The sequence below is a fragment of the Cetorhinus maximus genome, chromosome 1, assembly GCF_964194155.1.
Source record: "Cetorhinus maximus chromosome 1, sCetMax3.hap1.1, whole genome shotgun sequence".
NCBI lineage: Eukaryota > Metazoa > Chordata > Chondrichthyes > Lamniformes > Cetorhinidae > Cetorhinus > Cetorhinus maximus.
Genome location: NC_135879.1, coordinates 134271035 through 134298992, shown reverse-complemented (window position 1 = coordinate 134298992; position 27958 = coordinate 134271035). Strand labels below are relative to the sequence as shown.

At 41.7% G+C, this 27958-nt stretch overlaps 1 protein-coding gene and 1 long non-coding RNA gene across 7 annotated transcripts in view; both read left to right on the top strand.

Moving 5' to 3' along the window:
* LOC144683762 (uncharacterized) overlaps nt 1–27958 on the top strand; it is a 1025508-nt gene that overhangs the window by 346908 nt on the left and 650642 nt on the right. The window lies entirely within an intron of this gene.
* The window catches only part of atp8a1 (ATPase phospholipid transporting 8A1), a 488126-nt gene that overhangs the window by 305939 nt on the left and 154229 nt on the right, over nt 1–27958 (top strand). For all 6 annotated transcript variants that reach the window (XR_013577307.1, XM_078546849.1, XM_078546831.1 and 3 more), the window contains one exon: nt 17126–17190. Coding sequence is in view for 5 of the 6 variants with exons in the window: in XM_078546849.1 (XP_078402975.1) it covers nt 17126–17190 (65 nt within the window). In the remaining variant the exon portion in view is untranslated. The remainder of the gene's footprint in view (nt 1–17125; nt 17191–27958) is intronic.

The window sequence follows — 27958 nt, the reverse complement described above, 5'->3', positions numbered from 1 at the left end:
CTGTTCAATTCATCTGCCATTTCCTTATTTTCCATTATTAATTCCCCAGAATCACACTGTTGAGGTCCAACACTCACTTCACTTGCCTTTTTCCTTTTTTAAGTACCTGTCGGAACAAGGAGCTTCACATCTTTCCTGAAGTGTGGTGACCAGAACTGGATGTAAAATTCTAATGGCTACCCACACCTTTATAAAGGTTCAGCATAACTTCCCTGCCTTTGTACTCAATGCCTGTATTTATGAAGCCCGGGATCTGAGATGCTTTGCTCATCACTCTCTCTCATTTTGTCCTTCAACCTTCAAAGATTGATGTACTTGCACCCAAGGTCCCTCTATCCCAGTGCACTCTTTAAAATTGTGTCATTAAGTCGATGTTACCCCTCCCTATCCCTTCTGCCAAAATACATCACCTCACGCTTCTCTGTATTGAATCCGTCTGTCATTTGTCTGCCTATTCTGCACGTCTATCTATGTCCTGTTGCAGGCAATTCACATAGCCCTCAATGTTTGCCATTCCTCCAAGTTTGGTATCATTGGCAAATTTTGAAATTCTTCTCTGTTTTCCAAGATCCAAGTCATGAAAAAGAGGTGGTCCTAACACTGATCTTGGGGAACACCACTGCCTGCCATCCTCCTATTCAAAAAGCAACCATCTACCATGAATCGCTGCTTTCTGTCATTAAGCCAATTTTTTCAACTAATTGGATACTGACCCTCCAATTCCATTAGCCTCAATTTTGTTAACCAGCCTTTTATGTGGTACTTAAATCAAATGCGTTCTTAAAATCTATATAAACAACATCCACTGCATTCCCTTCCTCGACCATAAGGTACAGCAAGGATCAGTGCTTGGGCCTCAGCTGTTCACAAACTATATAAATGATTTGGCTGTGGGGACCAAATGTAATATTTTTTTAAAAAGTAGTTACTTGGATTTAAGTGAGAAACACTAGGAATAGGGGAGTAAATTCAAGTCAGGGTCAGTAAAATAAAATAATAACTTTAATTTACTTTGGTTTATTTTTAACGTAAGGGAAGTAAAGTTAAGACATGACAGGGCAACTCGGTCGTGTGGAATGCGTTCCCATTATATGTGGGAAGTCGTGGACACTGCTGGTGTCTTCGATGCACATATGCAGGAAGTGTTGCCAGCTGCAGAAACTTGAGCTCCGGGTTTTGGAGCTCAAGCAGCGGCTGGCCTCATGTTGGCGCATCCATGAGGCTGAGAGCTACATGGATAGCATGTTCAGAGAGATAGGCTAGGAGCATGGAGACAGAAATGGAATGGGTGACTGCCAAGCAGCCCAAGAGAAACAGGCAAGTTGTGCAGGAATTCCCTGGGTCCCGCTCACTAATCAGGTTTCCATTTAGTTGTTTCCTCAGAGGAGTGCAGTCAGAACCAGGTTTGTGGCACCATGAGCAGCTTGGCTGTACAGGAGGAGAGAAAGGAGAAAGGAAGAGCAATAGTGATAGGGGCTTCATTAGTTAGGGAAACAGACAGTAATTTCTGCGGTCGTAGACTTGGCTCTAGTATGATATGTTGCCTCCCTGGTTCTAGGGGTAAGGATATGCCCGAGCAGCTGCAGGATATTCTTTGGGGGGGGGAGGTGATCAGCCAAAGGTTGTGGCCCACATTGATACCAATGATTTAGGTAGGAAAGGGGATGTGGTCCTGCAATCAGAATTTAGGGAGCTAGGTCGAAAATTAGCAAGCAGGACGTCAAATATAGTAATCTCCGGATTATCCCAGTGCCACATGCAAGTGAGTACAGAAATAGGAGGATAAGGCAGATGAATGCATGGCTAGAAAGATGGTGCGGGGGGAGGGCATAAGATTCCTGGGACACTGGGACTGGCTCTGGGGAAGATGGCACCTCTGCAAATCAGACGGGTTGCGCTGAACAGAGCCGGGACTGAGTTCCTTGAGGGGCATTTTGCTAGTGCTGTTGGAAAGGCTTTAAACTAACTCAGCAGGGGTGTGGGAACCAGGAGAGAATATTAGAAAGGAATACCTGGGTGCACAAAATACTGGGAGAGACAAATAGCACTAGTATAGAGAATAACAAGTTAATAGGTAGAGTCAGAGTAAGGGAGAAAGTCATGAAGTCTAAATCAGGGTTACTGTGCATGTATGTGAATGCATGGAGTATAGTAAATAAGATTGGAGAGTTACAGGCACAAATTGCCATGTGGAAATATGATGTTGTGGTGATAATAATAGAGGCTTGGCTCATGGAAGGGCAGGACTGAGTGATAAATATTCCTGAGCACAAGGTGTTCAGAAAAGATAGGGCAGGAAGAAAAGGAGGAGGGGTGGCAGTATTGGTTAAGGAGACCATGGCAGTGCTGGAGAAAGAGGATGTCCCAGAGGGTTAAAGGACAGAATCAATCTAGCTAGAGCTAAGGAACACAGCGGTGAAATTACATTTCTCGGTGTAGTCTATAGACCCCCAACTAGTGGGAAGGATGTAGAGGAACAAATCAGCAGCGAAGTTACAGAGAGATGCAAACATTACAGAGTAGTTATAATGGGGGGACTTTAATTACCCAAACGTAGACTGGGGCAGTGGTAGTCTAAGGAGCAGAGTGGGGCAAGAGTTCCTAGACTCTATTCAGGAGAATTTTCTACAGCAGTATGTGTCCAGATCAACAAGAAAGTATGTACTGTTGGACCTGGTTCTTGGAAATGAGGTGGGCCAAGTAGACTAAGTGTCAGTGGGGGAACAGTTAAGAGACAGTGATCATTGTATCGTAAAATTTGGAATGATGGTTGAAAAGGAAAATGTAACGTAGAAGCATAGAAAATAGGAGCAGGAGTATGCCATTCAGCCCTTTGAGCCCGCTCCGCCATTCATCATGATCATGGCTGATCATCCAACTCAATAGCCTGCTCCCGCTTTCTCCCCATATCCTTTGATCCCTTTCGCCCCAAGAGCTATATCTAACTCCTTCTTGAAAACATACAATGTTTTGGCCTCAACTACTTCCTGTGGTAGCGAATTCCACAGACTCACCACTCTCTGGGTGAAGAAATTTCTCCTCATCTCAGTCCTAAATGGTCTACCCCATATCCTCAGACTGTGACCCCTGGTTCTGGACTCCCCCCACCATCGGGAACATCCTTCCTGCATCTACCCTGTCTAGTCCTATTAGAATTTTATACAACCCAGAGTAAGAATAATTAACTTGGGTAGAACCGACTTCATTGGGGCAAGAATGGAGCTGGGCTAGATAGACTGGAACCAAAGGTTGGACGTGAAAAACTATAACTGAACAATGGGCTACCTTCAAAGAAGAAATGGTTCAGGCACAGTCGAGGTATATCCCCTCAAAAGGGAAAGGTAGGGCAAACAAATCCAGAGCTCTCTGGATGACAAAGGAGATAGAAATTAAGATACATAAGAAAAAGTGTGTGTTTCAGGTAGAAAATACAATTGAGAACCAAGCGGAATACAGAAGGTTCAAAGGGGAGGTGAAAAAGCAACGAGAGATTGAGAAAAAGCTGGCAGCCGACACAAAGGGGAATCTTAAAGTCTTCTATTGGCACACAAATAGTAAGAGGTAGGTAAAAGGAGTAGGGCTGATTAGGGACCAAAAAGGGGATTTACACATGGAGACAGGGGGCATGGCTGAGGTGTTAAGTGAATACTTTGCATCTTTCTTTACCAAGGAAGCAAATGCTGCCGAGGAGGAAACTGTCACTAGAAGGATTCAAAATTGATAAGGAGGAAGTGTTGTATAAACTATCAGTACTTAAAGTTGCCAAGGCACCGGGACCGGATAAGGTGCATCCAAGGATATTGAAGGAAGAAAGAGTGAAAATTGCAGAGGCATTGGCCATAATCTTTGTCTTCCCTAGACTCAAGAGAGGTGCCAGAGCACTGGAGAATTGCAACACATTATGCCCTTGATTAGGAAGAGCCAGCATGGATTTCTAAAGGGAAAATCGTGTTTAATTAACATGCTGCAGTGCTTTGAAGAGGTAACAGAGAAGGTTGATGAGGGTAATGCTGTTGAGGTGGTGTACATGGACTTCCAAAAGGCCATAAGACCTAGGAGCAGAAATTAGGCCATTCGGCCCATCGAGTCTACTCGGCCATTAATCATGGCTAATAAGTTTCTCAACACTATTCTCCCGCCTTCTCCCCGTAACCTTTGATCCCCTTACCAATCAAGAACCTATCTATCTCCGTCTTGAATACACTCAATGACCTGGCCTCCACAGCCTTCTGTGGCAATGAATTCCATAGATTCACCACTCTCTAGCTAAAGAAGTTTCTCCTCATCTCTGTTCTAAAAGGTCTTCCCTTTACTCTGAGGCTGTGCCCTCGGGTCCTATTCTCTCCTACTATTGGAAGCATCTTCCCCACGTCCACTGTATCCAGGCCTTTCAGTATTCTGTAAGTTTCAATCAGACCCCCCCTCATCCTTCTAAACTCCATCGAGTATAGACCTAGAGTCCTCAAACGTTCCTCATATGTTAAGCCTTTCATTCCTAGGATCGTTCTCGTGAACCTCCTTTGGACCCGCTCCAGGGCCAGCACATCCTTCCTGAGATACGGAGCCCAAAATTGCTCACAATATTCTAAATGTGGTCTGACCAGAGCCTTATAAAGCCTCAGCAGCACATCCCTGCTTTTATATTCTAGTCCTCTCGAAATAAATGCCAACATTGCATTTGCCTTCCTAACTACCAACTCAACCTGCAAGTTAACCTTAAGAGAATCCTGGACTAGGACTCCTAAGTCCCTTTGCACTCCAGATTTCTGAATTCTCTCCCCATTTAGAAAATAGTCTATGCCTCTATTCTTCCTACCAAAGTGCATGACCTCACACTTCCCCACGTTGTATTCCATCTGCCACTTCTTTGCCCATTCTCCTAACCTGTCCAAATCCTTCTGCAGCCTCCCTGCCTCCTCAATACTACCTGTCCCTCCACCTATCTTTGTATCATCTGCAAACTTAGCCAGAATACCCTCAGTTCCTTCATCTAGATCATTAATGTATAAAGTGAAAAGTTGTGGTCCTAACACTGACCCCTGCGGAACTCCACTAGTCACCGGCCGCCATCCTGAGAAGGACTCCCTTATCCCCACTCTCTGCCTCCTGCCAGACAGCCAATCTTCTATCCATGCTAGTATCTTGCCTCTAACACCATGGGCTCTTATCTTACTGAGCAGCCTCCTGTGCGGCACCTTGTCAAAGGCCTTCTGGAAGTCCAAGTAGATAACATCCATTGGCTCTCCTTTGTCTAACCTACTCGTTACCTCCTCAAAGAATTCTAACAGATTTGTCAGGCATGACCTCCCCTTGATGAAACCATGCTGACTTTGCCCTATTTTACCATGCACTTCCAAGTATTCTGAAATCTCATCCTTAATAATGAACTCTAAAATCTTACCAACGACCGAGGTCAGGCTAATTGGCCTGTAATTTCCCGTCTTTTGCCTCACTCCCTTAAACATTAGCGATTTTCCAGACCTCTGGGACCCTTCCTGACTCGAGTGATTCCTGAAAGATCACCACTAACGCCTCCACTATCTCTTCAGCTATCTCCTTCAGAACTCTGGGGTGTAATCCATCTGGTCCAGGTGATTTATCCACCTTCAGACCTTTCAGTTTTCCTAGCACCTTCTCCTTGGCAATGGCCACCATACTCACCTCTGCTCCCCCCGACTCTCTTGAACTTTGGGGATGTTACTCGTGTCTTCCACCGTGAAGACTGACGCAAAGTACCTATTCAGTTCCTCCGCCATTTCTTTGTTCCCCACTACTACTTCTCCAGCGTCATTTTCCAGCGGCCCAATGTCCACCTTTGCCTCTCTCTTACCCTTTATATATCTAAAACAATTCTTGCAATCTTCTTTTATATTACTGGCTAGTTTACCCTCATATTTAATCTTCTCCCTCCTTATTTCTTTTTTAGTTGTCCTCTGTTGGTCTTTGTAGGCTTCCCAATCTCCTGGTTTCCCACTGCTCTTCGCCGCATTATATGCTTTCTCTTTAGCTTTTATGCTGTCCCTGACTTCCCTTGTCAGCCATGGTTGCCTCGTCCTCCCTTTAGTATGCTTCTTCTTCCTAGGGATGAATTTTTGCTGTGTCTCCCAAATTACTCCCAGAAACTCCTGCCATTGCTGTTCCACTGTCTTTCCTGCTAGGCTCATCTCCCAGTCAATTCTGGCCAGCTCCTCCCTCAGGCCTCTGTAGTTGCCTTTATTCAACTGTAATACTGTTACATCTGATTCCAGCTTTTTCCTCTCAAATTGCAGGGTAAATTCTATCATATTATGGTCACTTCCTCCTAAGGGTTCCTTCACCTTAAGCTCCCTTATCAAATCTGCCTCATTACACATCACTAAATCTAGAATTGCCCGTTCCCTAGTGGGCTCCACCACAAGCTGTTCCAAAAAGCCATCTCGTAGACATTCCACAAATTCCTTTTCTTGGGATCCACTACCAACCTGATTTTCCCAGTCTATCTGCATATTGAAATCCCCCATGATCACTGTAACCTTGCCTTTCTTACATGCCTTTTCTATCTCCTGGTGTATCTTGTGCCCCACATCCTGACTACTGTTCGGAGGCCTGTACATAACTCCCATTATGGTTTTTTTACCTTTGCGGTTCCTCAACTCTACCCACACAGATTCTACATCATCTGACCCTACATCATTTCTTGCTATTGATTTAATTTCATTTCTTTCTAACAAAGCAACCCCACCCACTATGCCAACCTGCCTATCTTTTTGACAGGATGTATATCCTTGGATATTTAGCTCCCAGTCCTGATCCCCTTGCAGCCATGTCTCCGTGATGCCCACTACATCATACCTGCCAATTTCAATCTGCGCCACAAGCTCATTTACCTTATTTCGTATACTGCGTGCATTCAGATACAACACGTTCAGTCCTATATTTCCCGTCCCCTTTCTCATTGTCGTCCCTTTATCTGATGTGCTTAAAGTTAGATTCCTAGCCCTTTCCAAACACTCTGTCCTATTTTGTGTTCTGAAGACTTTAATAGCCTTCGGTACAGTGCCACACTACAGATTTGTGAGAAAAGTTGCAGCTCATGGAATAAAAAAGACAGTAGCAAAGTGGATACAAAATTGGCTGAGTAATACGAAACAAAGGGTAATAGTCAATAGATATTTTTTGGGTTGGAGGAAGGTTTGTAGTGGAGTTCTGCAGAGGTCGGTATTGGGACCCTTGATTTTCCTGGTAGATATTAATTATCTAGATCTTGGTGTGAAAGGGATAATTTCAAAGTTTCAAATTTGAAACTTTGCTGATGATACCAACTTAGAAGCATTGCAAACTGAGAGGAGGACAGCATAGAACTTCAAAAGGATATGGACATGTTGGTGGAGTGGGCAGATGAAGTTCAGTGTGGAGAAGTGTGAGGTGATGCATTTTGGTAGGAACAACATGGAAAGACAATATAAGGTAGGGGGTGCAGGAGCAGAAGGTGCACCTGTGGGGTTGGCAGGACAGGTGGAGAGAGCAGTTAATAAAGCATACAGTATCGTGGGCTTTATTAGTAGGGGCATAGAGTACAACAGCCGGGAAGCTATGCTGAGGTTATATAAGACACTAGTTAGACCTCAGCTGGAGTATTGTGTACAGTTCTGGGTGCCGCACTATAGGAAGGATGTGAGCTCATTGGAGAGAGTGCAGAAGAGGTTGACAAGAATGGTCCCAGGGGTGAAAAACTTCAGTTATGAAGAGAGATTGAAGAGGTTGGAACTGTTCTCCTTGGAGAGGAGAAGGCTAAGAGGAGATTTGCTAGAGGTATTCAAAATCATGAGGGGGCTGGATAGAGTACGTAGGGAGAAACTGTTCCTGCTCGTAAAAGGATCAAGGACAAGGGGGCACAGACTTATAAAAGAAGCAAATGTTATATGAGAAAAAACTTTTTCATACAATGAGTGGTTTGAGCCTGGAATGCACTGCCCGGAAATGTGGTGGAAGCAAGTTCAATCAAGGCATTCAAGAGGGCATCAGATGATTATTTGAATAGAAACAGTGTGCAAGGGTATGGGGAAAAGGCAGGAGAATGGCACTAATGGGGAGTTGGTAGCATAGTGATATTGTCACTGGACTGGTAATCCAGAGACCCAGGGTAATGCTCTGGGGACCTGGATTTGAATCCCACCACGGCAGATGGTGGAATTTGAATTCAATAAAAATCTGGAATTAAAAGTCTTATGAAATCATTGCCTATTGTTGTAAAGTCCCATCTGGTTCACTGATGTCCTTTAGGGAAGGAAATCTGCTGTCCTTACCTAGTCTGGCCCACATGTGGCCCTAGACCCACAGCAATGTGGTTGACTCTCAAATGCCCTCTGAACAAGAGCAATGCTGGCCCAGCCAGCGACACCCACATCCCATGAATGAATTTAAAAAAAAGTCATAATGTTCATTCGGAGAGCCAGTGCAGACGTGATGGACCGAATGGCTGCCACCTGCACCGTAACAATTCTGTGATCCTGTAGTATTTTCAGATTTGCTGATGACACAAAACTAGGTGGGAATGTGAGTTATGAGGAGGATGCAAGGAGGTTTCAAAGGAGATTTGGGCAGGTTAAGTCAGTGCACAAGAACATGGCAGATGGAATGTAATGTGAATAAGTGTGAAGTTATCCACTTTGGTAGAAAAAACGGAAAGGCAGAGTATTTCTTAAATGGTGAGAGCTGGGGAAGTGTTAATGTCTAAAGGGACTTGGGTGTCATCGTTCATGAGTACTAAAAGCTATCATGCAGGTACAGCAAGCAATTAGGAAGGCAAATGGTATGTTGGCCTTCATCACAAGGGGATTTGAGTACAGGAGTAAAGATGTCTTGCAGTTATTGTACAGAGCCTTGGTATGACCGCATCTGGAGTATTGTGTATAGTTGGTCTCCTTATCTAAGGAGGGATGTACTTGCCACAGACAGAGTGCAACGGAGGTTCATCAGACTAATCCCTGGGATGGCAGGATTGTCTTATATGGGGAAATTGAGGAAACTGGGCCTGTTTTGAAGAATGAGAGCTGATCTCATTGAAACTTACAAAATTCTTACAGGGTGTGACAGGATAGATGTGGATAGGATGTTTCCCCTGACTGGTGAGTCTAGAACCAGGGGACACAGTCTCATAATAAGGGGCAAGCCATTTAAGACTGAGATGAGGAGGAATTTCTTTACTCAGAGAGCCATGAATCTTTGGAATTCTCTACCCCAGAGAGCTGTGAAAGCTCATTCACTGAGCATGTTTAAGACAGAAAATGATAAATTTCTGGATACAAATGACATCGAGGGATATGGGGATAGTGGGGAAAATCGTGTAAGAGGTAGACGATTAGCCATGATCTGTTTGATTTATGGGTCGAATGACCTACCCTTGCTCCTATCTCCCATGTTCCTATGTTCTTTGTTACTTCATCAAAAAAATCAATTAGGTTAGTCAAACACCATCTACCTTTTATAAGTTTGTGCTGGCTTTCCTTAATTAACTCAAACCTCTCTTAAGTGCTTGTTGGTATTTTGCCCTGGTTATGGATTCCAAAAACTTCCCCACTAAGGATGTTACACTAACCAGTCTGTAGTTTCTAGGACTGTCCTTACACTTTCTTAAATAAGGATGTCACATTTGCTGCTCTCCAATCCTCTGACAGTCAACATAAGAGGGAACCTAAAAATCTTTTACTGACATGGGTGGTAAGAGGTGGAGTAGGTCCTATTAAGAACAAAGAGGGTGATAAATGCTGGCATCAATCCTCTGGCATCTCCCCCATACCTAGGGAAGACTGAAAGATTAAGGAAAGCCCTTCCACTATCTCCACTTCCTTTAACAATATGAGATGCAAGCCTTCCTGACCAGATGACTTATCTACCCTAAGCACAGCCAACCATTCCAGTATCTCCTCCTTTTCAATTTTCACACTATCCATTACCTCCACTATCTCCGCTTCTACCAATATTTTGTCAGATTCCTCTTCCTTAGTAAACACCAATACAAATAACTCATTCAGTATTTTAGCCTTGCCCTGTGGGTCTCAGCATTTGTCGTCGTCTTTGTTCTTAATAGGACCCACTCCACCTCTTACTACCCACTTACTATTTACATGCTGGTAAAAGATTTTTGGGTTCCCTCTTATGTTGACTGCTATTCTATTCTCATACTCTCTCTTTGCCAGTCTTATTTTCCTCTTCACCTCCCCTCTCAACCTATTGTATTTGACCTGGTTCTCATTTGAAGAATTCACCTGACATGCATCATGCACACATTTTTTTAGATAATCTCTATCTCCCTTGTCATCCAGGGAGCCCTGTTTTTGGATCCCTTACATGTACCTGAAGTAGCTTTTTCATAAAAGTTCACCCATTGTTCCATTATGGTGTTTCCTGGCTAGATCCCTTCTCATCGCATTTAATTTAGCCCTCTTCCAGTTCAAAAATCATAGATTGGATTGTTCCTTGCTCTTCTCCGTTGCTAATCTAAAGCTTATGATGCGATGATCACTCTTACCCAAATGTTCCCCTACAGACAATTGGCCCACTTGGCTCACTTCACTCCTGAACCCAGATCCAGCAATGCCTCCTTCCTAGTTGGGCCAAGAACATACTGATCAAGGAAGTTCTCCTGATTACATTTCAGAAATCTGTCCCCCTCCTTACACTTTACTCATAAATTACCCAAATATTGATTGGAATAAAGTCCCCTGTTCTGTAACAAAAACAGAAAATGCTGGAAAAACTCAGCAGGTCTGGCATCATCTGTGGAGAGAGAAACAGAGATAACATTTCAAGTCTGTATGACCCTTCTTCAGAGCTGAGGTTTGGTAGTTTTACACATCGCTGTGATTCCCCTGCAGATTTGTTCCTCTATTTCTCCCTTATAGAATACCCCAAGTAGCGTGATCTTACATTTTTTTGCTTCTCCACTCTAACCAGCTTGACTTCGTCCTTGCCCCCTCAAGGACATCCCCTCTTTCCAAAATTGCAATGTCTCCCCTAATCACTACAAGTCAGGAGTGCGATGGAATACTCTCCACTTGCCTGGATATGTGCAACTCCAGCAATACTCAAGAAGATTGACACCACCCAGGACAAAGCAACCCACTTGATTAGCACCCCTTCCACAAACATTCACTCCCTCTTCCACCAGCGAAAAATGCAGCAGTGTGTACCATTTACAAGACGCACTACAGAACCTCACCAAGATTCCTCAGGTAGCACCTTCCAAACCCACGACCACCATCTGGAAGTTCCACTCCAAGCTACTCACCATCCTGACTTGGAACTATATCGCCATTCCTTCACTGTCGCTGGGCCAGAATCCTGGAACTCCCTTCCTAACAGCACGGTGGGTGTACCTACACCACATGGAGTGCAGCAGTTCAAGAAGTCAGCTCACCGCCACCTTCTCAAGGGCAATTAGGGATGGGCAAGATATGCTGACATAGCCAGCGACACCCACATCCCATAAATGAATAAAAATAAACTAACACCCTACCTCTCTTTTTCCTTCTATGTTTTCTGAACATGTCATAGCCTCATTTATTTAGCACCTAGTTCACCATTTTTAAGCCATGTTTCTGTTATTGCCACTACATCATATCATCATATCTCCACACTGCAATTTGCACTTGTAGCTCACCAATCATATTCACCACACTTTTGCATTTACATACATGCATTGTAATCACAGAATCACAGTGCAGAAGAGGCCCTTCGGCCCATCGAGTCTGCACCGACACGTGAGAAACACCTGACCTACCCACCTAATTCCATTTACCAGCACTTGGCCCATAGCCTTGAATGTTATGGCGTGCCAAGTGCTCATCCAGGTACTTTTTAAAGGATGTGAGGCAACCCGCCTCCACCACACTCCCAGGCAGTGCATTCCAGACTCTCACCACCCTCTGGGTAAAAAAATTTTTCCTCACATCCCCCTTAAACTTCCTGCCCCTCACCTTGAACTTATGCCCCCTTGTGACTGACCCTTCAACTAAGGGGAACAGCTGCTCCCTATCCACCCTGTCCATGCCCCTCATAGTCTTGTACACCTCGATCAGGTCGCCCCATCAGTCTTCTCTGCTCCAACGAAAACAACCCAAGTCTATCCAACCTCTCTTCATAACTTAAATGTTTCATCCCAGGCAACATCCTGGTGAATCTCCACTGCACCCCCTCCAGTGCAATCATATCCTTCCTATAATGTGGCGACCAGAACTGCACACGGTACTCCAGCTGTGGCCTCACCAAGGTTCTATAGAATTCCAACATGACCTCCCTACTTTTGTAATCTATACCTCGATTGATAAAGGCAAGTGTCCCATATGCCTTTTTCACCACCCCACTAACATGCCCCTCCACCTTCAGAGATCTATGGACCCACACGCCAAGGTCCCTTTGTTCCTCAGAACGTCCTAGTGCCATGCCGTTCATTGAATACTTCCTTGTCATATTACTCCTTCCAAAATGTATCACCTCACATTTTTCAGGGTTAAATTCCATCTGCCACTTATCTACCCATTTGACCATCCCGTCTATATCTTCCTGTAGCCCAAGACACTCAACTTCACTGTTAACCACCCGGCCAATCTTTGTGTAATCCTGATTTTGCATTCCACATAACCTATTTTAGTCCCTTCAATTTTAATATGGCACTACTTCCTTCTCTGGTACTGTCCAACATTCTCACTTTATGCACCTTATTCCTCTTTTCTACTTCTGTATGCCTGGGTGCCTATCCCCATGTCAGTTTAGCTTAAACCCTCCCCATTCACACCAGTGAACCTATATGCAAGATCATGGGTCCCAGTCCTGTTGAGGTGCATCCCATCCCTTTTGAATAGGTGCCTTTTGTCCCACAACTGGTCCCAATGTTCCAAGAACCTGAAGCCCTCCCTTTTGCGCCATGCTTCAATCCACACATTGATACTCCCTATCTTCCTATTTTTACTCTGGCTAGTATGTGAGTAATCTAGAGATTACAGCCCTGAGGTTCTATATTTTAACATCCTCCCTACCTCCTGAAAATCTCATGTTAGGACCTCAATACCTGCCCCCTCTCTGTTGTTGATGCCAATTTGTACCAGAATCACTCTCTTCCCTCAGCAGAATATTCTGCACCTTCTCCATGATGACATTTACCCTGGCACCTGGGAGACAACACACCATGTGGGACTCACGATGATAGTTACAGAAATGCCGACCTGTCCCTAATTATGGAATCTCCTGTAACACCACTTTTCTATGCTTTACTGTTCCTTCCTCTCCAGTTCCTTGCCCATTGATGCCACATTGGGGCTGCACTCCTTGAGGGCATTGTCACACCCAGCAGACTCTAAAACTGAGTATCTATTTGAGATTGGCACACACCCTGAAGACTTCCTGACCCTTCCTACTCTTCTGGACATCCTGCCAGACTAATGCTCTGGAACGCTGGTTCAAATCCCACCTTGGCAGCTGGTGGAGTTTAAATTCAATTAATAAATTCTGCTAATTAATCCAAAAAAAATCTGGAATGAAAGCCAGTGAAAGTAATAGTGACCGTGAAACCACCATTGATGATGTAAAAACCCATCTGGTTCATTAATCCCCTTTAGGGACGGAAATCTGCCATCCTTATCTGGCCTGGCCTGGCCTACATGTGACTCCACAGCAATGGAGTTGACTCTTAACTTCCCTCAAAGAGGAATTAGGGATGGGCAACCAATGCATTGCCAGTGGTGCCTACTTCCCGCATAAGAATAAATAAATAAAACCCTGCTCTGGGTTTAGACACTTACTAATTCACTCACTGCTATACCAACCCCGACTAAATATCTTTAAATTTCCAAACACCTAATTTTAACAAATACCTGAGTTTAGAGAGAAAAGATAAAAATACTCACTAACCAATCACTTAACAATTTCTCTCTGCCTTCACAGTCAGATTCTTTTGAATGTAGTTGGTGGGTTTTGAACCCACTCACCTCTCGGCTAGCCTGTTCTGTTCTCGCTCCTGCTGCTCTGGCATACTATCATTTTAGTTACCTCCTCAAAAATTCCACCAGAGTTATTAGACATGATGTGCCCTCTACAAATCCATGCTGTGTTAGGCAATATTTAACACAAGTTCTATTCTAGTATTTAATTCCTGTTCACCTTGGATGGAAATAGCCTTTATGGCCTCTATAACCCCAGGAATATTGGGTCCATTGGCACTTGCCTATTCTCTACTCTTGATGAATACAATGAGATTACCCCAAACCTCAAAAGTCTGTCTTTCCCATAATTTGGGTGCAGTACAGGCGAGGGCGAACCAGCACTCTGTACTAATGATTCCCAAGATTTGTGCTCTTGCTATACAGCAGAAGACCCTGCTTGCTCTCTTTACTTCTACCATACATTGTACTGATGGTTTTAGTGATCTATATGTGTTCCCACATCCATCTCTTGTGTTGTTTCCTCTAGAATAATCTCATTTTTTCATTTGGTTTATATTTCCACTGTTTATTATCTTCTCTCAATAGTAGGTGACAGCTACCATTCATCAGCCTAATCTATCCAGAACCTTCTGTATTAGAATAGCCTGTTTCCTATTGTTTCAGTCTCATCTAGTTTAATATCATCTGCAAATTGGGGACCGGGGTTTGCTTCTGTCCCAACTTTCAATCATTTATATACAGTATAAACACTGCTATGCATTTTCTTTGATGTTCTGTGTCTAAACCATTTCTGCCAATGTTATAGTGGCTGTTCGGGGAGAACTGTCCCAAGAAATTCTCTCTACAGACAGAAACGGAGTTGCTGCATCCTTTTTTTGAAAACAATATAAAAACATTTAATTCCCACGCACCTGTCTTCAGTTTTGTTAAGGTAACAGTAATGGACTTGCATTGAAAGGAGAAAACTGATAATAAAGATGCGCACAACACATTAAAAAAATATTTCTGTGGGTGCTTGCAGATGAGGATCATCATTCAGGCCAAATTTGTCCCTCCATCCAGAATGAGCCTAAAGTTTTACTTCTAACCGTTGTTGCATTACATTCTTAAATATTAGTTAATAATTAGTTCTTAAATAATTCCAGAGTTTGCTCCAATACTATATCCGGGAGCCTATTCCAAATATTGATCAGTCTGGGGAAAGAAATATTTCCTAATATCCGTCCTAAGGTTACCTTTTAATATTTTGAACCTTCTGCCTTTTGTTCTATTCTCACAATTTAAAGTAAACTTCTTGGATAATATTTTCCAAATTTGTTTAATATCTTGTATATCACTAGAAGATCGTCTCTTTGTCACCTCTTTTCAAGGCTGGAAAAACACAAGCTTCTCCTGCCTTTCCTCATATTTCTCACCTTTGACACTAGATAACAACCTCATGCTCCTCTCTGCACCATCTGCAATGCTTGGATATCTCCCATCTTTCTTTGTGATCAGCAATGAAAACAGTACACAAGCTAAAGGCCTGATAGACCTGTGGTGTTTTGCTGGACTCCAGCCATTATTCTGGTGGAAACCACTGGAAATCAGATCCAGAGTTACTGGACAGCTTTTTGAGAGGGTGGGATGGAGGAAGGGGGACAGGTGGGTGCTGGGTGGGGGAGAGGGCAGAGAGATCTCTGCTGTCCCTTTACAAAGCAGATGACAAGGGGAACAGTACAGGGTAGAGACTCAGTACCCTTTTGAAAATCTGAATTGCTTTAAGAAATATTCACAACTACTGTCATTTTCCTAGTTTTAATGTTGACCTCATTTTAATTGGCGTAATTATTTTCACCATGACGTGTGCAAGATGTGTGGTAATCACATTTCAGATTATGCTGAACCATAAAGTAAAAGATTCTTTCTCATCTCCATGAAAGTCTAAGCCAGAAGTTAAAATTACTTCTTTGTATTTTCTTCCTCCTACGATCTACAGGATGTTAAAGTTCTCCTTGTATTGTCACTACTTGATTTACCTTGTGTTCTCTTGTTCACTATGGGCCTTGGCTTCTCACCTGAGCTAGTCAATCAATGAAGTTTAGAATTTTGAGCAGGTATGATATCAATGTGAACAAAATAATAAAACATAATTTTCACTTAAACCTAGTTACAGCTTAAGTAACTGTTCTTATGGAAAGATTTTTTTTAGCTTATAATAGCGACAATAATGCCATCAAATTAATGGTACATGATTAGATCCATATGTTCTACCTAAAAATCAGATAATATTGCATTGAAATTGTTTCTAACAAGGTTTCCCACATCCTTCCTCTCCATGAGCCAACACTTAATTCATTTTTTTTAATACCCTGTCATGTAAATGTACTTTGTGATTTTCAAATGCTATGTTGCAGATGGTGCTAGTAGTTTGCAATTTGTAAATGACAAGCAATAATCAAAAAGATTAGCATATAGAAAGTGAAAAAGATGCTAAAAGAAAATAAACTTTGCATTTGGTAGATATTGGCTTTTCATTTTGGATTAAGCTGCTCATGTTGTCTTGATTTTCTGGATGGCTTTTTTGACTTGTTTCGTAACCATTTTTATCAACTGTCTTTTCCAGAGGAAGAACCAAGGGTAGGGCGAGTTATGAACATTGTACACAATTTTAGTTCATTTATTCCTTCAGGAAAAAAGGTTCAAATCCATAAATTAATAACTGTTGTGGCTATTTACTTTTTGGCACACTTGGACTTGTCAGCTCTGAAATTTTTATTAAGATGTTTGAATTGAGGAGACTATTCTAATAGCCATGAGCTTTGACCTTTGAAACAATTCCCATTTGATAATCAACAGAGCAACCTAACTTTTTCAACACTGATCAAATAATTTGGACTGTACTGATACACACAAGTATTTTTCTAAATACCTCTTTCTAATCTGCAAGTTAAAGGTTGAGCATTGTACAGGTTTTATTACATTACTGTCCAATTCATTATATTTCATACACCTGAACTTTAATGATATGAAACACAAAGGAAATGCAGAGCAGGCTCGAGGAGCAGAATGGACTACTCCTACTCCTATTTCTTATGCCTTAATTACAAGTTACATCCCCAGGTTCACTAATCATAAAACCATACTGTGATGGAAGTCATACAACAGATTTACACAGTTTGCATTTCTGTCGAACTGAACTTGTTTATTTTGCTTTTTCTAAACAGGACATGCATGTAAACTTCTGACCAAAAACATGGGTCTTATGGTTCTAAATGCGCACACTCTTGATGTAAGTATTTGATATCTCTAGAGAATTGTGTCCAGTAAACTGAAAATGAAATGAATTGTTCACATTAGTTCTGGTTAAATCTTATAATTGAATCATGACAGTAAATCCCAAATTGAATTTTTAAAAAGTCATTGGGGTATAAATTTGTCCTGGGTAGTAATGTAAAAGGCGCCATTTCCAAAATGACAACTCGATTCACACTTCGCTTGATTTTCTTTTCCATTACTGAGAGAGTCTTCAGTTCAGTGATGCTGTAGGATTTAATCGAGTTTCTGATCACCCAATGTAACTTTTTTGAGCAGAACCAAAGGAGAAGATTCTGGATCAGTATTTGGCTTCAATATTTATTTATCTGAAGCAATCCCTGGACACTTCTCAATAAAATGTATTCGAATAATGTTGGAAGGTTTTTCTGTGATACTCATTTTTCTGTGAAACTGTCAGCTTTGCCATCAATTGGTCCTTAATCACCTCAAAGGCCAAATTACTTTTGATTTTAAAGTATATTAATTTTTAATGAATAAAAGGATTCTTTGTATTATGAGTAGCCTTGTGCTGATGGCTGTGCATTTTTGAAAATATGCAAAGAATTGTAGCATTTTTACTTGAAATGAAAGAAGCAAATTATAAGTATTTCTTTCTAAGATATTGACTCTTTGCTGTACTCCTGGGTTGCTAGTCACCCCCCAGTAATTAGTCATTGTTTATGCATCACAGTGACTGTTAGTAAGCAATTCAGTCACAGGTGCATTCTAGCAGAGCCCAATACCGTACTTGTCTAATGTTCGCAACTGCTTACTTCAATCCGGGGTTACTGGATCATACAAGAAACCTGACTAAGTTTCATTTCTATAATCCTGAGGCCACTTCTACCACACTTACTGCTGTACTGACTGAGATCAGTTAATTCAGCACAGACCAGAGTTGAACTTGGGAATTTCCGGTTTTATAGCTTGGCTACTTGCTGGATAAACCCACTTAGCTGCTGGCAAGGCCCCAAACTGTAGACTTAACGAGCACTAAAAGATTGCCAATCTTAATGTCATGGGAGCAGTGTTGTGGTTTAATGCCTCTTTTACACTACACAGTTACCTCAATGCAAAGTTTTCATAGTCCATGAGTGGCATTAGATTTCTAGCTGTCATGTAAAATTATGTTTGCCAAAATAGTTGAAATTTACACTGATTACTGGAGCTTTCCTTGCAGGCTAGCTACACCAGGTGGCTATATGTCATTGATGTTGCTGCCATTCCTTGCATTAAACTAGAGTTTTACTGCTGCATTTAATCATTGTGTTTGTGAGTATGAAACTAAAGTTCAATTAATGAGTTTCTGAGGATTCAGGAGAACTTTCTTGATCGCTATGTTTCTGGTCCAACAAGGATGGAGGCATTGCTGGATCTGGTTCTACGGAATGAGGCGAATCAAGTGGATCCAATGTTAGTGGGGGAAATTGTAGGGAACCATGATCATAGTATAAGGTTAAGGTTAACCATTGATGAGGACAAGGAGCAATCTAAAGTAAAAATAATTAATTGGAGGAGTGCCAATTTCAGTGGTTGAGAGCTGATTTGCTTCGGGTAATTTGGAATCTAAGATTGGCAGGCAAAACTGCAAAAGAACAACAGGCTTCCTTTAAGGAAGAGATAGTTCGGGTACATTTCAACGTGGGCCAAAGGTGGGGCTCTCTGGATGACGAGAGCAAAAGTGAGTGAGATGAAGCAGAGTAAAGGAGTGTATGGCAGATTTCGGTTGGTAAAACAAGTGAGAATCAGGGTGAATATAGAAAGTTCAGAGGGGAAGTGTAAAAGGAAATAAAAGAGGCAAGAGAGAATATGAGAAGAGACTGCCAACTAACATCATATGGAATCCAAAAGTCTTTTATGGGCATATAAGCAGTAAAAGGATAGTATGAGAAGGAACAAGGCCAAATGGTGGTCATAAAGGGAACCTATGCATGGAGGCAGAGGGCATGAATGAGGTAATAAATGTGTACTTTGCATGTCTTTACCAGGGAAGATGATGCTGCCAAAGTCATACAAAAAGAGAATATAGTTGGGATGCTGGATAGGCTGAAAGTTGATAAAGAAGAGGGGTTAGAAAAGCTGGCTGCACTTAAAGTTGATAAGGCACCAGGACCGGATGAGAGGCATCCGAGGATATTGAGGGGAGTAAGAGTGGAAATTACGGAGAAACTGGCCATAATCTTCCAATTCTCCTTAGATAAAGGGGTAGTCCCAGAGGACTGGAGAATTACAAATGTTACAACCTTGTTCAAAAAAAGGATGTAAGGATAAGCCCAGCAACTACAGGCCAGTCAGATTGACTTTGGTAGGGAATGAGCTTTTGGAAATGATAATCTGGGGCAAAATTAAAATAGTCACATGGACAAGTGTAGATTAAATTTGGGTAAGCCAACATGGATTTGTTAAAGGCAACTCTTGTTTAACTAACTTGTTTGAGTTTTTTGATGAGGTAACAGAGATGGTTGATGAGGGTGATGTGGTGTACATGGACTCCCAAAAGATATTTGATAAAGTGCAACATAACAGACTTAACCACTAAACTTGAAACCCACAGAATAAAAGGGAATGTAACAACATGGATATGAAGTTGGCTAAGTGACAGGAAACAGAGTAGTGGTGAATGGTTGTATGAAGGTATGAGGGACTTCAGTTACATTGATAGATTGGCACAGATGGATTTGTTCTCCTTTAGAGAAGAAATAGTTGAAGAGAGATATGATAGAAGGGTTCAAATCATGAGAGGTCTGTTCCTCTCTCAGTAGATAGAAAGAAACTGTTCCCATTGGCAGTGGGATCGAGAACCAGAGGACACCGATTTAATGTGATAAACAAAACAACAGCGAAATGAGAAAATATTTTTATGCAGCGAGTGATTAGGATTTAGAACGTACTGCCTGAAAGTGTGGTGGAGGCAGAAACAATTGGGGTTTTCAAAAGGGATTGGGTAAGCACCTAAAGAGAGAATTTGTAGGTTCACAGGAAAAGGACGGGAGAGTGTGGCTAACATATTTGTTCTTGCAGAGAGCTGGCATGGACTCGATGGGCTGAATGGCCTCCTGTACTGTAACCATTCTATGACTCTAAACTTCCTACTGTTGCATTTGACTTCATTGTGTGCCAATGGATATAAGACTTCCACAATTGCATAATCCCAATGTACTTGTGCTGTGTCAGTTCCAGGGAGCCAAGACAGCTCCATAAAACTAATTTGTGCCATGATATGCATGCTTCCCTAGTTTAGTTTATTGCCTGCATGATTTTTCTCAACTCTAATTGCCTTTTTACATTAGCCACTAATTCTGACCATTGGGCTCATTGCAAATTAGGGAGAATAACCCTAATTTGTATGCATATGTAAACACATGCTTCAGGGAAATGTATACTATGGTAATATATCAGAAGAATTTGACTTGATAGTAGGTCAGTGCTTTGAAATATGGATTCACGCCAGCTGCACATCCTCAGTTCCAAAAAAAACTTACCTGTAAAACAGGTTCTCCCCATAGTTGAATGAATATGTGTGAGCGTATGTACCAGTATTTTTGAACTCATTGATGTATGTTTTGGTGACTGTTTTTGCATCAGAGGCTGAATTAACCTTTTTTTAAGAAAAGAAGCCTACAATTATAGGTCCTGTACATGAATGTCCTGTTGGATATATTTTTTTACAATCATTTAAAAATTATTTTATTCCCATCTTAACAAATTACAGCACAGCACATTATAATGGTGGAATATAGCTGCTGTATGAGTACTGTACTTCATTACAATTTTAGATATCAGCAATCACATGCAAATCCACACTCTGCCCTCTGCGCGCTCTCTCATCTCTCATGGCCATTAATGGAGTATTCCAGAGAATATTACCAACTTAATTAGACCTGAGCTAATGTAGAAAGTCCCTGTAGGATCCTCGAATTTTCCAACTAATTTGTTTAACTGTGCTTGGTACAACGACAGAACTGATGACACATATTGAACCCTGCAGGAAGTTTACATTCCATCAAATGTTTCCATTATGTTTTAAATCAATTTTAGCCAATGAAGAAGATTGAAGTGCACAATCTTTACCTTAAGAAAATTTAGCTGGGACACTGGATTATCCCATTTTACTACATCTGAGTAAACTTTCACAATGGCTCTCTTGAGAGTAGAAATACACTTTCTTCAATAATACTGCTGTTCCACGTTCCAAGTAGCATACTCCTATCAATGACTCCTATCGTACTCTTTGTTCTTTGAGATATTTTCTTCCCTCATTCTTTTTGGTCTCTCCAGAACAGTTTCTCTGTGACTGAAAAGGCGAGAAAGTGCCCTGGTCCCGACTTCTGAAGTTGAAGTGTTTTACAGGAATGGCTTGATAGAAGAATTTTATGTTCAGAAATCTGAAAACTTCCTTGAGCCTCCTTTTTTTGCTCCACTGTAAACATGTCCCATTTAGGCAGCCTTAGCATGTAAATAGTTTAATCCTAGGTATGACTTTAGTTGCCCATCTGTGCAGCCAAAGCTGTATGCCACTATTGCTGTAGGGTGACCAGTATTTCAAATCCGACTAAACTACTCTATGTATTTGCTCCTTGGGATTTGAAACCAGTTTTTCTATATACTCTTAGATTATATTTGTCTTTACTTTTGTTTTGGCACAGCTGATGGTAAATGCTGAGCTGCTCAAATCCCAAAGGGAAACTTTCACAAAGGGAAACAACTGCCACAACTGTTTTGCAAATTGTATGAATTTTGAGATGCATGCCTTGAACTCAGTAGTAATAAGACCACCGAGTCTTATAGGTTTCTTTCGAAACTAAATTAAACCTTTAATCATTAAAAGAAGAAATGATTTTAAGCACATGCATAGATCTACAAATTACTACTATGATACCTTCTAAATCCCCTAGTTAATCTAATTCACAGTTCTACTTCCGTTTAAGGCAACAGTAAGATGCAGATTTTTTTAAAAGACCCAGGGAAAGTAACACACAATACCCCGAACAGTCGAAGTCAAAATGAGTTTGCTCAGCTACAGTTCTTTGTAGACAGCAGCTTGAGGCTCAAATGCTGGAGGCATTTCACACTTGTGTTAGATCTTAAAATGCCCGCCCTTACACACAGCCTTCCCTCCTTTATACATACTTTCCCCTTTGAATGCAAATTCCCATTGTTTCACTATATCTTTGGACTTTACCTCTCTAATAATAAAAAAAATCTATGATAGTACCAATTTTATTAGTAGTCTTTGGGGGAAATAAACAGACTGTTTCTTAACTTCTCCTGACTAGGAGAAACACTTCATCCCCTCCTTTGAATTTAAGCTAGTCTGGTTTATTTAAAAACGCAAATGTTCCCATTACATCTTACATTCTAAAACATCCCCCATGTTTACCGACTTAACATTTCAAACCTAGCTTATCTTCTGATACATCAAAGCCTTCAGACCAACTACCTTTAATTCAATTAAGTCAATCGCACGCACGTGTGTGCGCGCGCACACACACACACATGCACACACCTGCACACAGACCCCACTATTACTCTACAATAAATTCAAATAACAGTATGAAAATTATTATATCTTCCTGACAATTCTGTAACACACTGTACTAATGATTTTAATAGGCTATGCACAATTACCTGTATTCAACTACCATTCACCTTAAATAGTGAAAAATAATTAAAATTATCACAAGTTACCTTCTATGACTGACAGTAAACCCATGTTAATTTCTCACTAATAGCTTTCAGTCATTTTAATGTTTGAAATAAAAACTATAGTGCCGCTGGAGGTAGCAAGTAACTCAGGCCCTGATTCTCCAAAACCTCTCCCCTACCTACAAAGCAGAATTCAAGAGTGTAGTAAAATACTCTCCACGTGCCTGGATGGTTGCAGCTGCAACAACACTTGAGGCTTGACATTATCCAGGACAAAGCAGTCTGCTGGGGATTGACACCCCACCCACCTGCTTAGACATTCACTCCCTTCACCATCAGTATACTGTGGCTAGAATTTTTACTGTCAGCAGGGTTGCACTGCTGGACCTAGCCAAGGTTCTTCAAAGCCCATGCCCTCCACCATCCAAAAGTACAAGGGCAGCACGTGCATGGGGACGCAATCATCTCCAAGTTCCCCTCCAAGTTGAATGCTGCTCTGACTTGGACATATGTCCATTGCTTTATTAGCACTAGGTCGAGCAACTTTATCACATGTACTGCAGCAGCCCTAGAAAACAGCTGACCACCCTGCTTTCGATCAACTAGGGATGGGTAATAAATAGCAGGCTTTCTAGGGAAGCTCTCATCCTGAGAATTCATTTTTTAAAATGCAAATGAAGAGAAAAGTAGCATGAAATTCACCTTGCATACCTGCTAGCACCCAGTTACACAGTGACATTAGGTTTGACCCTGATAACAGGCATGCCCAATCTCTCAACTGGAAAGGTGGGGGGGGGCCTAGAAGGAGGAAGAAAATAGTTTTTGAAAAGTGGGATCTCATATATTTTTGATCATTTACTAATGAGGAGACCTACACCGTCTTTCACTGAAGCCTGATGCGAATTGCTTCAATAAGTTTCGGTAATTGAGCTGGATCAAGTCTTGGGTTGCTTGCTTTGTCAACAAACCAAGATAAATTGTTAACTGATTTGCTTGATATTATATGGCAGTAAAGCTGTGAAAGAGAAATATTTTGCCTTTTGATTGTTGATTGAGAAGAGCTAGCTACCCAGTTACAGAAACAAAGAGAGTCTGATGTAACTGCAGCTGTGTGTGAAAATGTTCCTTCTATTGCTTTACAAATGAAATTTATTCCAAAAGAAGGCCTCACAGTGAGATTCCCAATAAAGTGTGAATTGAATAGAGAAGGATGTTTCTTCAGTGGCATCTTAAAATCATAGAGTGATATAGCACAGAAGGAGGCCAATCAATCAAGTCTGCCTGAGCTGGTTCTTTGCAAGAACTATCCAATTAATCGAATTCCCATGCTTTTTCCCCATAGCCCTGCAAATTTTTCTATTTGAAATATTCAGTTCCCCTTTGAATATTATTATTGAAGCCGCTTCCTCTACCCTTTCAGACAGTGCATATCAAATTATTATAACTTGCTGCATCAAAAATCCTCATGTCACCTCTGGTTCTTTCGTAAATTTGTGTCCTCTGTCACTGGAAAAAGTTTCTCATTATTTACTCTATCAAAACCCTTTGTAATTTTCAACACCTTTGTTAAATCTCCCCTTAATCTTCTCTGCTCCAGAGAAACCCCAGTTTTTCCAGTCTCTCCAGAGAACTGAAACTTTTCATCTTTGGTACCATTCTAGTGAATCTCCTTTGCTCCCTCTTTAAGGCTTTGACATACTTTTAAAAGTGTAGTGCCTAGAATTGACACGGTACTCCAGCTGAGGCTTAACCAGTATTTTCTGAAAGTTTAGCATAACTTCCTTGCTTTTGTACTCTATTCCTCTGTAAAACCAAGGATCCCATGTGCCTTTTTAACAGCCTTCTCAACTTGCCCGATCACCTTCAAAGAATGGTGTACATACACCCCAGGTCTCTCTGCTCCTGAAACCCTTTAAAATTGTACCATTTAGTTTATATTGCCTCTGTTAAATCTTTCTTCCATTCAGCTTGGTTCTCTACTGAATTATGAGCTCAGCATTTATCATAAACCTTTTTTTTTGTTTCATTTTAATCTTTATACCTTTATTCATCCAGGGACTTCTAGATTTGGATGCTCTTTCCTTGTTGGAATGTGTCTAGTCTGTACCAAACTATCTTCTCTTTCAAGGCCTCCCATTGTTCATTTACTGTGCAACCTGCCAGTCTTTGATTCCAGTCCACCTGGAAAGATCCCTTTTTAACTCGCTGAAATTAGCCCTCCTCCAGTTGAGCACTTTCGCATTTGATTTTTTTTTTCTTGTCCATTCCCATAACTGCTTTAAAACTAATAATATTGTGATCACTGCTTCCAAATGTTCTTCCACTAAACCATTCTCCACTTGCCCCTCTTCATTCCCCAGAACAAGATACAGTCCTGCTCCTATCTTCGCTGGGGTGGAACCCAGAAAGTTCTTGTGCATGTTTCAAGAATTCCTCCCCCTTTGGCCGTGAACCGTTTTTTATTCACTTATGGGGTGCAGGCGTCGCTGCCCACCCCTAATTGTCCTTAGAAGGTAGTGGTGAGCTGCCTTCTTGAGCCGCTGCAGTCCATGTGATGTAGGTACACCCACAATGCTTTAGGGAGGGAATTCCAGCATTTTTACCCAGTGACTGTAAAGGAACGGCGATATATTTTCAAATCAGGATGGTAAGTGGCTTGGAGGGGAACTTCCAGGTGGTGGTGTTCCCTGTATCTCCTGCCCTTGTCCTTCTAGATGATCGTAGTCATGGGTTTGGAAGATGCTGCCTAAGGAGCCTCGGAGAGTTTCTGCAGTGCATCTTGTAGATAGTACGCATTGCTGCCACTGATCATTGCTGGTGGAGGGAGTGAATGTTTGTGGAAGGAGTGCCAATCAAGCTGGCTACTTTGTCCTGGATGGTGTCAAGCTTCTTGAGTGTTGCTGGAACTGCACTCATCCAGACAAGCGGAGAGTATTCCATCATGATTTTTAGGTATGTCTAGTGCTACTCCTGGCATGCCCTCCTGCACTCTTCATTGAACCAGGGTTGATCCGCTGGCTTGGCGGTGATGGTAGAATGGAGGACATGCCAGGCTATAAGGTTACAGATTTTGGTTGAGTACAATCCTGCTGCTGCTGCTGATGGCTCACAACGCCTCATGGATGCCCAATCTTGAGTTGCTAGATCTGTTCAAAATCTATCCCATTTATCACAGAGATAGTATCACACAACAAGATGGAAGGCATCCTCTATGTGAAGATGGGCTTCATCTCCACAAAGACTGTGCATTGGTCCCCCCAACTGTCATGGGCAGATGCATCTGCAGCAGGCAGGTTGGTGAGGATGAGGTCAGGTATGTTTTTCCCTCTTGTTGGTTCCCTCACCACCTGCCGCAGACCCAGTCTACCATCTATGTCCTTTGGAACTCGGTCAGCTCAATCTGTGGTGGTGCTACCAAGCCACTGTTGGTAATGGACATTGAAGGCCCCCACCCAGAATACATTCTGCGCCCTTGCCACCCTCAGTGCTTCCTCCAGGTGGTTTTCAACATGGAGGAGTACTGATTCATCAGCTGAAGGGGTGGGAGGTGCAGTACGTGATATTCAGCAGGCGGTTTCCTTGCCCATGTTTGACCTGATGCCATGAGACTTCATGGGGTGTGGAGTCGATGTTGAGAACTCCCAGAACAACTTCCTTCTGACTGTATACCACTGTGCCGCCGCCTCTGCTGTGCCTGTCCTGCCGGTGGGACAGGACATACCCAGGGATAGTGATGGTCGTGTCTGGGACATAATCTGTAAAGTATGGTTCCGTGAGCATGACTGTGAGTATGACTGTCAATGCTCTGTCAGTTGTTTGACTAGTCTATGAGACAGCTCTCCCAATTTTGACACAAGCACCCAGATGTTAGTAAGAAGGACTTCATATTTACAGTGCAAATTCAGCAACTTCACATGCATTTCAATGGAGGCAGACAGATACAATATTAATGAAGCTAATGGTGGAGCAGTGCAACTCAGACAGCAACTTTTCAAAATTCCCATTTAACTATTTCTCTCCCCCTCACCTGAGGCCATTAGCCTTACTGTTATTTTGAGAGCTTATGCAATGCACTCTTCAATCTACAGTAAGCATCTTGTGGCCCATGTTTGAATATACCTGTGTGGAAATTACAAAAATTATCTCCTGGTGGGCTTACATGGGGAAATATGGAGCAACTACATATCTTTAATGGAGTTCTTGATACAAATATTGCAACAGCTGTAATGTGGGTTTTATCCACATGGTACTCTATCTTGCACAGTACTTTTAGATTAAAGCACAAATACAATCAGTATGCTACATTTCTTGGTATGTTGAGACATTTATTGTTAGGGCAGAATTGTTTTTAATTTAGTTGCAGAAACAGCTGTGGTACATTTCCTGATAATCTTTCATGATCAACACAAACCAACTGTGCCTTTCCTTAGTCTACAAAATTTGAAGCATTTGATTTGTAAATATTTATTTTAGGTAAAATTTCAGCAGCTTGTTACAGCAGTAAGTTAGGAGTCCCTGTAGATTGTCTGCAACAGACGGTAGCTTCAATCTATACCTGCGTGTCATGCACATCTTTTATGATTTATGACAATTGGGTGGATTTGAAAGTGAAGAAAGCCAAATGTTTGGTAATGTCTTTTTTAATAATCTGTATTTTTTTCATCATTAATATAATTTTTATTTTATTAGGCCAGGTTTGAGTTTTTGAACAAGATAAAGTGCATGAAATGGCTGCAGTAGGATTTTTCAGCACTTGTGAAAATATAGATCTTTGGAATTGCGAGAACAGTTTTTTATCAGATTCTTGTAAAGATATTATAGATTGGTCGTACAGAACTTGAGTATCGCTGCAAAAAGAGACTTGTCGAAGCTTTTCATCTTGTACTCATCAGAACACTTAACACGAAGATTGGTTGGCAAGTGGACTCTGATTGTAGAGGCATTGTCATGGAAAATGCACCAGTGATGGTGACTGACAGTTAACTGCCAAGCATTGTTTGAAATTTCCACCAGGCAGCTTGACCCTGATTGGTTAAGGCATTGCCCTGAGGAATGAGTCAGCGAAAGGCTGTCACTTATTTTGTTTAGCTGAAACA